The sequence below is a fragment of the Euphorbia lathyris genome, chromosome 6 (assembly GCF_963576675.1).
Source record: "Euphorbia lathyris chromosome 6, ddEupLath1.1, whole genome shotgun sequence".
In the NCBI taxonomy this organism is placed as follows: Eukaryota; Viridiplantae; Streptophyta; class Magnoliopsida; order Malpighiales; family Euphorbiaceae; genus Euphorbia; species Euphorbia lathyris.
Genome location: NC_088915.1, coordinates 28,551,564 through 28,566,481, shown reverse-complemented (window position 1 = coordinate 28,566,481; position 14,918 = coordinate 28,551,564). Strand labels below are relative to the sequence as shown.

At 31.5% G+C, this 14,918-nt stretch overlaps 1 protein-coding gene across 1 annotated transcript; it reads right to left on the bottom strand.

Annotated features, from left to right (window-relative positions):
• Positions 1-2,628: 2,628 nt before the first annotated feature.
• Positions 2,629-3,993, bottom strand: LOC136233027 (AT-hook motif nuclear-localized protein 23). Its single transcript, XM_066022558.1, has one exon. It carries the CDS (start codon positions 3,710-3,712, stop codon positions 2,861-2,863), a length of 852 nt encoding a protein of 283 aa, XP_065878630.1. The 5' UTR covers positions 3,713-3,993; the 3' UTR covers positions 2,629-2,860.
• Positions 3,994-14,918: the final 10,925 nt, after the last annotated feature.

Here is a 14,918-nt window from a genome sequence, read left to right as displayed (position 1 = left end):
ATTTATTTTCTCCTCCATCTCTCCAAGTTGTATTTATTATATTTCATATAATTTTTCTTATTTCATAACAATTATGCAATTAATTAAGATATATATACAAAAACTATTAAATCCAAAAGTTTAAGGTGATAGATAATTAATTCCATAGATAATAATTATTATCTCGAACACAGTCAATACCTCTTAGATTTAAAGCGTCTCAAGACACGTATCTTTCTTTACTTTATCTTGTATTGAAATTTAATCAATAAAACAGTGTCACTAGAATTCAAACTCTATAAAGAAAATGACTAATTGTAATTTGAAGAGAATTTAGAGGCAAGAATTTAATTTTAGAGCTAAAGAATGGATGCATTGATGTATGAATTCCATTGAAAGCAGATTCATCCAACTGGTAACAAAAGTTGCAGTCTTAGAAGCAGTTGCTGCTCTATCCATATTAGCTCATTAAAGCATCAGATAATGAATGGCTAATTAGAAAGAATTAATTTAAGCATATTCTATAAGTAAAGTAAAGTGCATTAACTAGTAAGGAATCAAATGCAATTCTTAAAGCACTATATATATATATATAATTAATTAAGAAGCATTTTCAATGTTTAATTAGTTGGATCAAAGGCAAAGGCAAAGGCAAGCACTTACTTCATTGATTAGACATGGAATCCAGCTCAAGTGAGAGTGAGTTGACATCTTCACAGTTTATAGTATTTTACAACCTTCAATTAATATCTAACTATCTTCTACTGTACTAACTCTAATATTTTAAACTTATCAACTAAATGAATCTTGTTAATTAATTGCTTTATCCTGATGATTTAAATGCCAATCAATTAATTGCTCATCAAGGCTGGAATATATAAATAATGAAAAGAGAAGTCATGCATGCATTTCATCTAGAAATTGCAAAGCATATTTGATGCATATGGAAGTTGATATATAATTAAATTCAAAGATGATGAACAACCTTCATTAATTTTAGTAATTAACCCGCTAAGTATATAAAACAACCATCAAGATATTGAATCAGCTTATTCAATCAAAGTAAAATGAGAATGAAGTTTCTGTTAAAATATATACTGGGAGAGTTTTATCTTCCGAGAGAGTCTCCATGACTCGAATCTGGATTAATCTTAGCTATCGAGGATGGTTTAGACCAAAACATATTTCTCTTCAAATCAAAAGAAGGAATATTTGGTTAATCTATTGCTGAAATACATTGACAATTTTATTTTCTGTTAATAGGGTTGTAATCAAGCCCAACCTAGCCGAGCTTTGACCTCACTGATTAGAAAATTGACATGTTCGAGCTCAGCATCTTCTCTGTTTGTGAGCTGCTAGCGTACAACTTATTAATTTTGTTCATGAATTTATAACTCATTAATTATATTCATTTGAAATTGTTTTAATACAAAGGTACGTAGTTTTGACAAAACTACATTGTTTCCCTTTATAGAATACTATTATTAAAAAGATAATCTAACCAAAGATTGCTCATGAACGTAAACATTATAGTCGAGTTTGTTCATGAATCTATTATTGAGCCAGCTCGCGAGCTCGACCCAAGTTTCGTCATGTTCAAACTTGGCTTATTTATAAATATAACCAAATACAGTCGAGCTTTTACCGAGGTGAACGCTCAGCAGATTATGAGCCGTTAGCCCTATCTGTTCATAGCTGCTTCAGTTCTCTCTCTCTCTTTATATATATTATATAATATATAATGCATAGCACTTATCTAAATCTTGAACATGGTAAAGCAAGCTGCCATTTTTTGACCTAATTTTCATATCCTCTTAGTAGAGGATATATAAGCAAAGTAAAAATATGTCATAGGCAGATGAAGGGAGTGATATGAAATATGAACAAACTTATGTCAGTAGATATTTTGATTTCATCACAACTAAGATTAATACTAATTAAAATAAAAAAAAAACCACTGATTCTTTGGTGTCTGCAATTATATCAGCAAGGAGAGTGCTTAAAAAAATATGCAAATTAAATCACTGGTGCACATGCCTGGTTCTTCATTCATTAGTTTAATGTTTAATATATGTGTAGAGTAAAAGAGCTTTGTAATTTAATGAGTAAAATTAGTTGAAAAGCTGGATTTTTATAATAGAGCTAATAGCTAGGTAAATTTTATATTCACTTATGTATATAAAATTGGACTGTTAAATTAGATTAAACTAATATAAAGAAACTTATTCAAATTTAATATAGTTGAACAATTAAAAAAAAAAACACTAGTTACTATGGGTAGGAATTAAAAAAAAAAAAAGAATCAGTGGAGTATGGGGTAGAGGTATTAGTTAATTAATTAAGTCTGCAGCCTATATAAAAAAAAAAAAAAAAAGTAGTAGTTTAGTAGCAGTCAGTAAAATGGAGTGGAATTTTGATATATCCATCACTTCAAAAAAGAAAAAGATTTTCAAGTCAGATCCTTAATTACTAGTACTGCCTGTATTAATTAGCTGATTCCCAAGATATGTAATTCAAACTTTTAATAATACTCACCTGTGCTTATAATTTATAGTAATAAAAAATCTTAATTTTCTGCCCCTTCCTGAAAACAATGCAAGAAACAATTTACAAAAATGAAAAACCCTAGTTTATGATTGAATGAGGAAATTGAAAACATCCTGAAACCATTGTTTCTTATAAAGAGAAAGTTCCACAATTAAATCAACAAAGATCACTATTTCCAGAAACTCATAGATCATTGTACTCTATAAATAAAGAAAAATAAAAAACAACCTAGAAGAAGAAGATGATGAAGAGTACAAGAAATTCATAAAATTAGCTGACCTGACCTTATTTATGATCGCATTGCCATACCAAAATTATCAAACAAATCCCTAATTCAAAACGGAGCCCTACCGCCTGAATTCCCCGCCCATCCATCCACCGGAAACTGCACATTTGGCGGCATATTTAGCGGCAAATTAATGAAAGGCAAACCTCCGGAACTTGCTGAACCATCACCAAACGGACTATTCCCAACGCCGACTCCACCGTTACCTCCACTTCCTCCACCGCCTCCTCCACCGCTATGCATCTGCTGCTCCTCTTCATCTAAAGGCAGCCTTTCATAAGCTACGTTTGTGAATGACGCTGCAATAACAATTACCGGACCAGCCGCCGTCAGCTCTCCTACAACGCTCCCACCGACTACCTGTCCTTGTCCGCCGGCTAAAAATATAGTTAAACTAGTTGCTCCGGGAGGCGCTGGAGGAGGCAAGAAAGAGCCAGACAAAGATAAGATCTCGAATCTACCGTGAAGAGTAACGATCGCTCCAGCAGCGGCCGGTTGTCTGATACTAACGTTAGTGACAGTTCCGGCGCCGCTGAGTATACAAATCCCCCGCTGCCGTCGGCGGGCGTAGTTGCTTACACATTCAAAAACATCGCATCCGTTTCCTACTTCAAGAATGTGAGCCCGTAGTGTGTTGGCACTTTCCCTCGTTATGATGACCGGAGGTTTGGATTTGTTCTTGGAGCCAGGCGGGCGTCCTCTGGGGCGGCGAGCCACTAAATCGCCGGGATTAGAGTTGGCGGCGACTAGGTCAAGAGGTGGATGAGATCCATGATCATCGGTGGAGAAGTGGGTTGAATCTTGTTCGTCGGAGTCGAGGTGGCGGTGGAGGTGAAGGTCTGGTCTGTGATGAAGCTGATGGACGTAACGAGAAGTAGTTCCTAAATCCAAACCGGCCATTAACAGGAAAATAAGAAGAAACGATTTATGCTTTTTTTTTTTAATATAAATATAATAAAGAAAGAAAGAAAGAAATAATTTAATTAGAGATGATTAAAAACTGTTTATGGGTTTTGTTTTTGGTTTAGTTAAAAATAGATTATATTGGAAACAGGAACTAAAGGAAAAAAAGAAGATTTAAAATTATAGAAAAACAAAGGAGAAAGAGTGCAGAGAAAGGAAGAAGATGGAAGATGAAGAAGGAGAAGAAGAGCAGACAATGACTCTAAAACGCAGTCATTTCTCTCGCAACCTATCAAATTAAATATTTATTATATAATGATTTTCTTTTGTTTATTTTCCTTGTCTTAAGACATCTACTAATCTTTATTCCCACTCTCACATCCGCTGCTGTGAATTTCATACTTCATTCTTTTTAAATACTCCTCCTCTGTACAATTTAATAAATTTAGGGATAAAACCCTAATATCTTTAAAATAATTCTGAGAGAGTCCATTTCGGTTCGGCATTTGCATCGTCCACAAATGTACAGGTACGCCCATAAGCGTATTGGAATTAATTTGCATATGCACTACTACCTTGAGTAAGGATTTAGAGAAAGTCTACAAGTAGCATATGATCTATCCTCATCATCCGAGGGTGATACATGATTAATCTATCATTCGATTATCTTATAGGACTCCTTCATGTAATTCTCAATCATTTTTCGAAGTACGACTTTCTCAAGTGTAAAGGAACAAAGTCAAAGTATTACAATTTATAATCTACGATCGCAATAATGATTATGTAAGTCTGATGATTAGTTACACCTACTATCACCTATGAGATCAACCACTAGCACTTGGATAAATTATCTGTCTAGGATCTCATGCTCGATCTCCAATGTATATGAACTCTCTCATATCAATCTATATAACTGTATATATATCCTATATCTACAACTTGTGAGATTAGAGTCTTAATAATATTATACTAGTTCTATCGTATAATACATCGATTTGGGTAAATTTAAGATTATGATAACTTTATATGTATATATATAGTTTCTTCTCACTTCGTGATGTTTGATAAAACAGAAAATTAGGAGCTGAAAAATAAGGTAATGAATTTGAAGTGCTTAAAAATTGTTATAAAGATATTACTTAATAATTTTTAAGTTAAAATTATTTTTTTTCAAGAGTTAAAAAGTCTTGGCGCAACGGTAAACGTTGTTGTCGTGTGACCAAGAGGTCACGGGTTCGAGTCTTAGGAGCGGCTTCTTGCCAAATAATTGGCAGGGGAAGGCTTGCCCCCAATACACCCTTGTGGTGGGATCCCTCCCTCAACCCTCGCTCAGTGGGGACGCGTAGTGCGACCTGGCCGCCCTTTTTTTTAGTTAAATGATATTTTAAGCAACTTTAATTCTTCAACTTTTTAGATTTGAGATCATTTAGGTGCTGTTTTTTATAAGAGAGAAAGAAAATGTTTAGAGAGAGAAAACTCCAATAATGATGATTTTGAAAAATTAAGAATATGATTCCATAGTAAATATGATACTAAACAACTTTAATTCTTGAAAATTTTCATTTTGAGGTCATTATTGGCCAAATTTAATAAAATATAAAAAAATATAAAATTTTGCAACCACATGGTTATGGTTGTAAAAAAAAAAAAAAAAAAACCCATAGATACCGGTCTGCAAATCGATCAAACCATATAGTAGTTATTTATAATTAACCTTTATATTTTTAAGCTTGGAGTTGACAAATAATAGCATTATAAATTATCATTTTCCAATAGTTAAAATTTTACTCTGGTACAATTACTTTTAATAAAGTTTCAAAGTTGGATCAATTTTACCCCTAATTATAATTATACTTTATACAGTTTAGAGTTGTATTATTTTCACTTCACACACGTACGTCATGTTATCACTTATCAGTAATAAATCAAAGACGTGTATATACACATGAAAAAAGTTAAAAAGTTAAAAAGTTAAAAAAAATTCTATGTATACGTGTCTTTGATCTCGTGTAGAACACGAAATGATTTTTAAAAAGTTTTAATTTTTTTTTCTCTTAATAATGATTAAAAATTGGCCCAACTTTCAAATGTTAAGATAAAATTGATCCAATAATTATAAACATTAGTAGTATAATTGTATAATTTATTATGTTATTTTTACACCTTAGGCCAAACTCCAATTAAACAAATGTGAATGAATTCATTTAATTTAAACAACTGCCTGACTAGAGTTCACTTTACATAAATATTTTAACATGGAAAAATAATCTTATTTATTTATTTATTTTATTGAAAAATAACCTTATTTGTTTGTAAGTTAATTAACAGATATCTCAAAAGGCTTGCCGATAATAATAAATTATCACCCATAGATTAATAAAGTATGTAAAGAGACATTAATTTTATCAACCATACTTATTGCAGCACATTTTTCTAATTCTTTTATTTTAATTTGATTAAGAACTATTATATGATAGATACTGAATATATATATATATATATATATATATATATATATATATTTATTTATTTATTTTTTCTTGAAAAAATAGATACTGAATATATTTACTCTTATTATTTGTTGTTATAAAAAATAGAATAGGTTATCATTGGAAAGTTATTTGAAAGCTTGAGACTTTCCTCCTTCCTATATTTGACTTTCGAGTTTGAACTATTTTGGTTTTCTTTAGAAAGAAATGTTCACACAAAGCAGATTTTGTAATATCAGCCAACTAAATATATAATAAAAAATAATAAAAGATTTATGAAACTATTTATGTTTTAATCCCTGTTTTTCGACTAATATTATAGAATATGTGAAACAAGTACATTGTCATTTTCTTTAAAAAAAAGAGTGTATATTATCATTTAGAAATAGAAGGATAAATTCCTACATAATGTGGTTAGGGAGGAGATATTCTTTATATATATAATTTGATTTGATTGCACGGTTAGAAGCTCGTTAGAGAACCTTTTATATTTTTTTTTAATTTTGATAGATCTTTTCTTAATTGGAGTTTTAAGTATATATTAAGGATCTACTTGGATTTCTTAAAAATAAAAATAAAAATCTACTTAGATGAAAGCTTGACAATGTTCATTAAAAGAAGGGGGAGAGGAAGTTATTTGGTCAACCTTCACATCTCACCAAGTTGGACTGAAATTGAGATTATTTCAAGATTTTCTAACCTTTATTTAACCTCACGTCTAGGGTTGTAAATGAGTCGAGCCGCTTATAAGCAGTTCGGTGATCGGTTCGATAAAAGCTCGGCTCGACTCGATTTGTAAATGAGCCGCTCGTGAGCACGATTTACTGAGCGGCTCGGTGGTCAGCCCGATAAAAGCTCGCTCGATTTGTAAATGAGCCGCTCGTGAGCACGATTTACTGGTTTGGTTCATAAATGAGCCGAGCTTGAACATGCCAAAACTCGCGAGCAGACTCGATTATAACATTTATGAACAAATTTTAGTTCTCTAGAAAACAATATAGTTTTGTGTTAGTTCACAAATATCTAAACGTAATATTATTTCATTTGCTATCAGACGAGTTCGTTCACAAACATAATAAATGAGTAATAGACGAACTATTTGTAAGCATCTTATTTATTTATTCACGAACTTTGCTTGTGAGCTTTTTTATGTACATAATTAAAGAGCTATTTGCGAGCAAACTTTATAAATATAATTAATAATTTACTCACAAACAATTCATGGTTAGATAATTTTCTTAATGAACCAAGTTCAAATAGGATTTTGAGCTCAAAACTTGGCTCGAGTTTGTTTATTTTCTAATGAGCTGAGCTGGGCTTGAGCAAGTCAAAGCTCGGCTCGGGTTTGAACTCGTTAATTTTATAGTGAATCGAACTTGAGCAGGTAAAATCTCGATTTGGCTTGACTCGCATTTAAATTATTTTTCAAACAAAATTAGGAAAATAACCTCCTATTAATCAACTCCTCCTAACCCCAAAACAAAGGAAAAGAAGAAAATGGAGGTGAGAATGACGCGGTACAAGAGGAGAGTGGGGGAAGCGATGGACATAAGTTGATATAAACAAATGAACCCTAAAAGGAGAGTATGTTGATATAATTAATTTGAAAGGTTATAAACTAAACCATGGTTAAATCCAAAAGTTGACCAAGATTACTTCAATTCAATTGGAGAGAGATAGAGACATTATTATAGTTATTTTAATAAAAGAAAAAAAAAAAAAAAGTAGAGGCCAGGGAGGAATGGGCAAGTGGGAGATGGTTGCTGCGGCGCGTGGGTCCCATAGGTTTTGTCTCTTCCCCACCCCACCCTGTACTCGACTGGACGGCCCTGCCCCCTTCTTCCTCCTCCTCTCTCTTTTTTAAAGGTATTTTCATATTTATCTTGCTCTAAAATATTAGGGTATTGCGTAACATGTTGCATTATTATTAATTTTAAACTTTTCAACAAAGGAAGTCCAAAAATAAACACAACGTTATTTGATAGAGAAACTCCAACTAACCATTTGCTTGTATTTATATAATATTTAAACGTTAGTTAAGTTTATTCAATAATTTAGCCTTACTTAGGGATGGATGTCAATGCCTGCATCCAATCAAAATATTCAACTACAAAATTACTACTAGATTTTAATGTATGTTTGCATCAATTGAAATTCTTAAAATAAAAAGGTATCCAACCACGTGTTGTGAAAAATATATATTATATTTAAAAGTTTTAAAATGTGAGCTGGAGTAAATTAGGTATAAATTAAAGAAAGAGTTGTTGGTTGGAAGAAACAATCTTTAAATAAATAGGTTAAGGTTGTGTCAAATCCAAATCCAAAACCCCTACGGGCATGCACCCAAAAGGATAATCAATTTAATTATATAAACACCCTTTCCTTTCCTTTTGGATGTATCGAAAATATCCATTTATAAGAATAAATCAATCACTACTTGGAACCTTAATTATGACTTTTCCCAAAGGACACATGTTTAACAATTAGTCATCATTTGTACATTCAAATTATAAGAAACTTAGGATCCGTTTACTGTTGCTGTTTGTTGTTACCGTTTGATGTTTGCTATTAGAAAAAACCGCTCTTCCAAAAAGTAAAGATTCTCTGCTTTTGTAAAATGCTGCTTTTCAGATGTAAAAGACAAACATGAAATAACTAACCAAACATCTAATACTGCTTTTCAGATGTAAAAGGAAAACAGGAGGTCACTAAACAAACAGGAACATGAAAAGGAGCAACCAAACACCCCCTTAAGTGCAGTTTGTTTTACGTGTTGTTGCTGTTGCTATTGCTGTTTGAGGTTTGTTGTTAGAAAAAACTGTTTTTCTAAAAAGTAGGATTCAATGTTTTTGTAAAAAGCTACTTTTTCAGTTTTAAAAGACAAATAAGATGTATCTAACCAAATACCTACAACTCTCATTTTTAAAGTGAAAAAACAAACAATAGGAAAAAAAATGAGCAGCTAAATACCCCTTAACTCAATTTTGTATATGGTTTTATATTTTCTAAGAAGGACATAATTAAGTTTAAGAAATAATTTGGAGATTCAAATAACATATGGTGGTAGCTACATCCTCCAACGACTCTTCTTCAAGAGGACTTCATGCTACTTAAATCTTTCCTCTTTGGGTTTGCTATATTCTTTAGCTTTCCTTTCTTACCCTAAAATAAAATAAGATAAGTATAAAAATAAAAATAAAAAACTTTAATTCATTTAATGTTATCCCAGGTATAATATAGTAATTGAAAAGAGCATCTAAACACACTACTTGAAATTGAATGGGAAGGGTTTAAAATAGGATTATTCTTAATAGTAGCCAAATTTGAAGTCAAATTATAGCATGGTATAAGATAAGATATGGCAAATATAAAAATCATTTTCATTTGTTATTCACTTCCAACTAGGAGGACCAAAGGAAATGATGCTACATCTTCATCCCTTTGATTTGGTCCTAACTAGATCCAACTTGAAATTTTTAAATTTATTAAAACAATTAATATTTCCGGTTCTTTCATTTAATGCATTGTAGAATTTAAAATATCATAATATATTACATTCATGATGATCCAAACAAAACTTTCCAATATAACTTGCCATCCAGTCTGTTGTTTTATTATCCTCTTGAAATGTGTGGAGAATGTGAATATGCCAATTTCTGTCCTTTAGAGATTCACATTGCTTAATTAATCAAGAGTAAGGATGGTGTGTTCCGTTCATGTGTTCATATAGTTCATAATCACACAGGAATCAAGTTTCGCAATTAATTTCTAGACACCCTTCTTCCAAGCTAAATTTAGGCCATGAAACAGCCCGTAAAGTTCAACCAAGGTGAATGAGCAAACATAATATTGGTTGCAAATCCCCCAAGCCAAATACCCTTGCAATCTCTTAGCACTCCTCCCATTGAAGCCGCCCCAGGTTGCCTTTATACGCACCATGTGTATTCAGCTTGCACCATCCTAAGTATAAAAGTTGCCATTTCATCCAAATAATATTACTAGACCACTTATCTCTATTAAGAAGTAGGGTGAAAGCATACAAACACGCTTTCGCCTTAGCAAGCACGAATTGAGCCCGAAAGCCGCAATGAGTGTTTTGATAGAGGACACTATGATGCCAAATAAATAATCTATTTGAGAGAATAAATTAGTTATAAAGAAAGTAAAATAATATTTACCAAGACGTAGGGCAATTAAATTGGCATGGACATATAGGACGTCAATTGCATATTGCATGCATAGGAGATATATGGAAGTTAATAAGATATTATGATTTTGTTTATTTGTCAAAAAAATATTGTGTATGAAAATATTTCAAGAAATGACATATCTATTCACTCTACCAATAACCTGAGCTAGCTCTGGTGTATCATAAGGGATTTACTTATTTTATTGATCCCTACAGCTTGGATAAAAAACAATTCTTGAATGGGGTAATTAACTCGAGAGATGAATCCTAAAATAAATTTTTATTGGTTCTACCTCCTTAATTTTATGAAGAGAATGAATCTTTTTATCTAAGGATCAACAAAAAAATGGGTCCACAATTCAAAGAATCTTCGTTCCAGAACCGTACGTGAGATTTTCACCTCATACGACTCCTTTCTTATGTGCATAATGAAAATAATATTATAGAATAAAAAATGAGTAAAATATTCTCATTATGAATTTAGTGGGATGATTTTAGAAATTGCTCAAGATATATACCATTCTGAAGGTTATAGAGCCCACACTAAAGACCGACACATGTACAGTGAGTCATTAGGACACACTCTTAGGATTGCAACAATTACCCTGATAGCTACTATATATATATATATATATATATATATATATATTAGGTGAGTAATTGACAAGAGGGATGTCAACATCACATTTATCAATATTATTTTCAACGTTTTCTAATTTAAGCATTGAAGCGGGTCGTCAACCCCTCTCTAACTTGATGTTACTTCCATTTCAGGTTACTAAAGGAGATTGTAGAAGACCCTTTTCTTTTCTTTTCTAGAACCAGTTAGGTTAGGTTAAAAGACACTTTAAAAGTTAAAAGCCTATTTACAAATTCCAAATAACAGTTGGATCTTCATACTCAATTTCATCAAAATTAATTTACATTTATATACGAATCCCTTGATAGTTGATACTCATAAATAAAATTTATTTGAACGAGTTAGCTAGCTACTTCTTCTTGCTCTAGCTTGGCAGTCATATAATAAACATAATTTTGTTTTAATCTATGTTTTCATGCACTGTGAAACCAATTAATCTACTATATCTATATTTTTTTTATGGATTTCATGAATAAAGTATATACTAAGAGGAGGAGATACTTTACTAAGAAAAAGAAGAGGAGATACTAATAATTATAATAATATCTACGTTCTTTTTCATACATAACTAACAATGTATTATCAAACTATTAAAATGACTAAAATACTTATTGTTCTTCTAAAATTTTACTTTTTATACCAAAATCCTCTTTTTTTAAATTACACCAAAATCAAGTTTTTTTTCTCATTGTTATGATTTAATTATATAGAGTTATTCAACATTAATATTAAACCTTTCTTTAGTACAAATAAAGGTAAATTTGATTTTTTTTTTTATTAAGAATTCGTAGAAATGTAAAGCTTTATATAAAGGTAAATCATTTATTAGTCTCTATAGTTACTACCTAGTAATATATCAGTCAATCCTTACATATATTTTAAGATCTAAGCTTTGTCTTAGTTAACTCTTTAGTCCTCGATTTCTTATTACAATACTGTTTAGCAAATAGTTGTTATCGGTTAATTGTTAGCTAATTACATTAGATGTTAGCTGATTGTGTAAACTTGTTTGGTAAAATTTAGCTGATTACTAATAGTTGTCATTGTAAAATGACAAATAAAGATATTATAAAACCTTTATTTGTAGTTAAAGGGTAGTAATTAGAGGTAAAAATGTCATTCAAAAGAGATAGAGTAATAAACTAATTGAAAAAACTTCTAAAACTAGCTTTTTCAAACATAGCTTTATGTACCCAATAAGCTCTTTCAAACATCTCTTCACCAAACACCACTATTAGAAGTTTAACTAGTCAAAACCTCTAAAGTGGGTCAAACATCTAATTTTATTCCAAAAAGCTCTTTACCAAACAGGCATACATATGAAAATAAAAGAATTACCTTAGATATATTAATAAAATAACTTGCTTTTTAGTTTTCATTTTTAATCAAAATATTCCAATAATGGTTATTTATATACACACGGACATTTATATATACTTATATATATTAGTTATAAAAGTAAAATAAAAATTTTATTTCTTATCTTCAATTTTTAATTCTCATTTTCAATGTCTAAATATTTCATTGTAAACAAATTTAGATGATCAATATGTCATTTTAAACAAATTTAGATGATCAATATGTCATTTTAAACAAATTCAGGTGATCAATAAATTATTTTAACCAAGTTAAAAAGACTAGCAAAACACTAGTTTTAAATATATTAAGCCAATAGAAAAGTAAATGTTTTAAGATGAAAAATATGGTCTTTTAAAAAAAAGATTAAAAATATGGTAAAGAGTATTTTTTTTTTTTAGTTTAAAATTTATTTGACCATTGGTTTTAACCATGGAAACAAAACGAGTAAAGAATTAGATGGAAACAACATTGCACTACTATATAATTATTTCTGAAGATATAGACATTGAGGGCTTGATTGGATCGGGGTTGTGGAGGGTAAATAAATGAAGGGAAAGGAAGGGAGAGGAAGTGGAAAGAATGGGAAGAAAAGTATTAACTTTATCCCTTGTTTGGTTGGATGGTAAGGGTTTATAAAGGTTTGTACCTTTCCCTTATTTGGAATGAATGGGTCGTAAGAGAATGAAACATTATAAAATGACTAAAATGTACATATCAACTATAAAAATAGAAAGCACAACATTAACAGCAAAAAAAATAGAAAAAAACTGATCTAAATCAACGTTGACGGAGTTCAGCCGGTGATAAAGAGACATCGGGAAAAAGAGGAGGAGGAAGTGAGCAGCAAATACAAATAATAAGAATATAGGTTGTAAATAAAGGCTGGTTCGGGTACTAGATAATTTTAATAAGGACAATATTAGAAATAAAAGTTTCAACCCTTCTAAACCCTCCAATTTGGTGGGTTTGAAAATTGAAAGAAAGGCGAAGAAATCTAACCCTTCCAAACCCTTGCCAAATCCCTCAAATCGCTTATCTTTCTAAATTTATTTCCTCCAAACAATGGTTCCCACAAACCCTTACTAAACCCTCCTAAACCTCTCAACCAATGAAGTCTTGATTGTTCATCCGAATAAATTGATAAATTTAAGTGAAAGTGTTAAATCTTCCTTTCCGTCACTCTGATCACTGTCCTATTTTAGTTAAGCTGGTTAAAAGCCATCGGTCTAAAGGGGATAGACCTTTTAAGTACCAGGTGGCCTGGGAGTCTCACCCTGATTTTAAGAACTTTGTTCAGGATAATTGGCAACCCCACTCCAATGTTCTCCTTGCTGCGGAAGGGTTTAGAAGGAATGTGGTGGGGTGGAATAGAAATGTCTTTGGCCACATTATCAGAAGGAAGAATAAACTTTTAAGCAGAATCGAAGGCATTCAACGTTGTTTGGAGATTCGTTTTGATCATAGTCTGAATTGTCTTCTTAGATCTCTCCAGAAAGAATTAGAAGCTGTGTTGAGGCAGGAAGAGTTTCTTTGGTTTCAGAAATCAAGGAAGGCTTGGATTAAAGATGGAGATCGTAATACCAGGTTTTTCCACCTTTCTACTGTTATTAGAAGGTAGAGGAATCGGATTGATGCTATCAAAGATTCAAATGGAGACTGGGTCTATGAGGATGAGGACATTCGTCGCTTGGCCCTTAATTTTTACATAGACCTTTTCAAAGAGGAGAGTGTGGATCTGGATAAAGTTCTTTCTAGGACTTCGTTTCCTAGATTGGATGAGGGAAAGGTTCGGGAAGCTTTCCATCCTATTGACCAGAAAGAGATTGATCTGGCCTTCTCAAGTATTGGAGCCACCAAAGCTCCTGGGATTGATGGTATTCCTGCCTGTTTTTACCATAAATATTGGGATACCGTGAAGGAAGGTATTTATAGTTTTATTAAAGGAGTGTTTAGTGGTACTGAAGATATTAAACTAGTGAATAAAACTCTTCTGGTCTTGATACCGAAAGTTGAGAGACCTACCTTTATATATATATATATTTTTTTTTTGCTTTAAGTGTAATTTATTATCTTGAGCACTTTGGCATATGGTTGTACTCTATTTATATGAAAGAAAAGTACAAGTAGTATAAAGTTTTTACCCAATAGGGAGTATTTTTATTTACCTGTGGAATCAAGTAGCTATAGTATAGGAGAGGAGATCACGTGCGGTTTTGAAGTCAAAGACAAATAAATGTCTGCCACGACACTTCCCATTGGGAATTGCTTTTTCTTTCCTTAAATTACGGGCTCTCTCTTTATTAACCCAAACCCACTTTTATACCTGCCCTGCCCTTCTCTTCTATTTTTGTCAATTCTCTTTACAATACTAAAAAAAGCATCCTTTGCCACTTCTTCCATTTTGTTACTATCACATTCCACCTATTTACTTTTATTTTTAAGGATTACTAAATCAAACATCTATACAAATATAGGTCATTCTAGATTTTTCCCCAAATATAAGTCATTTTAGGATTTCTTAATACA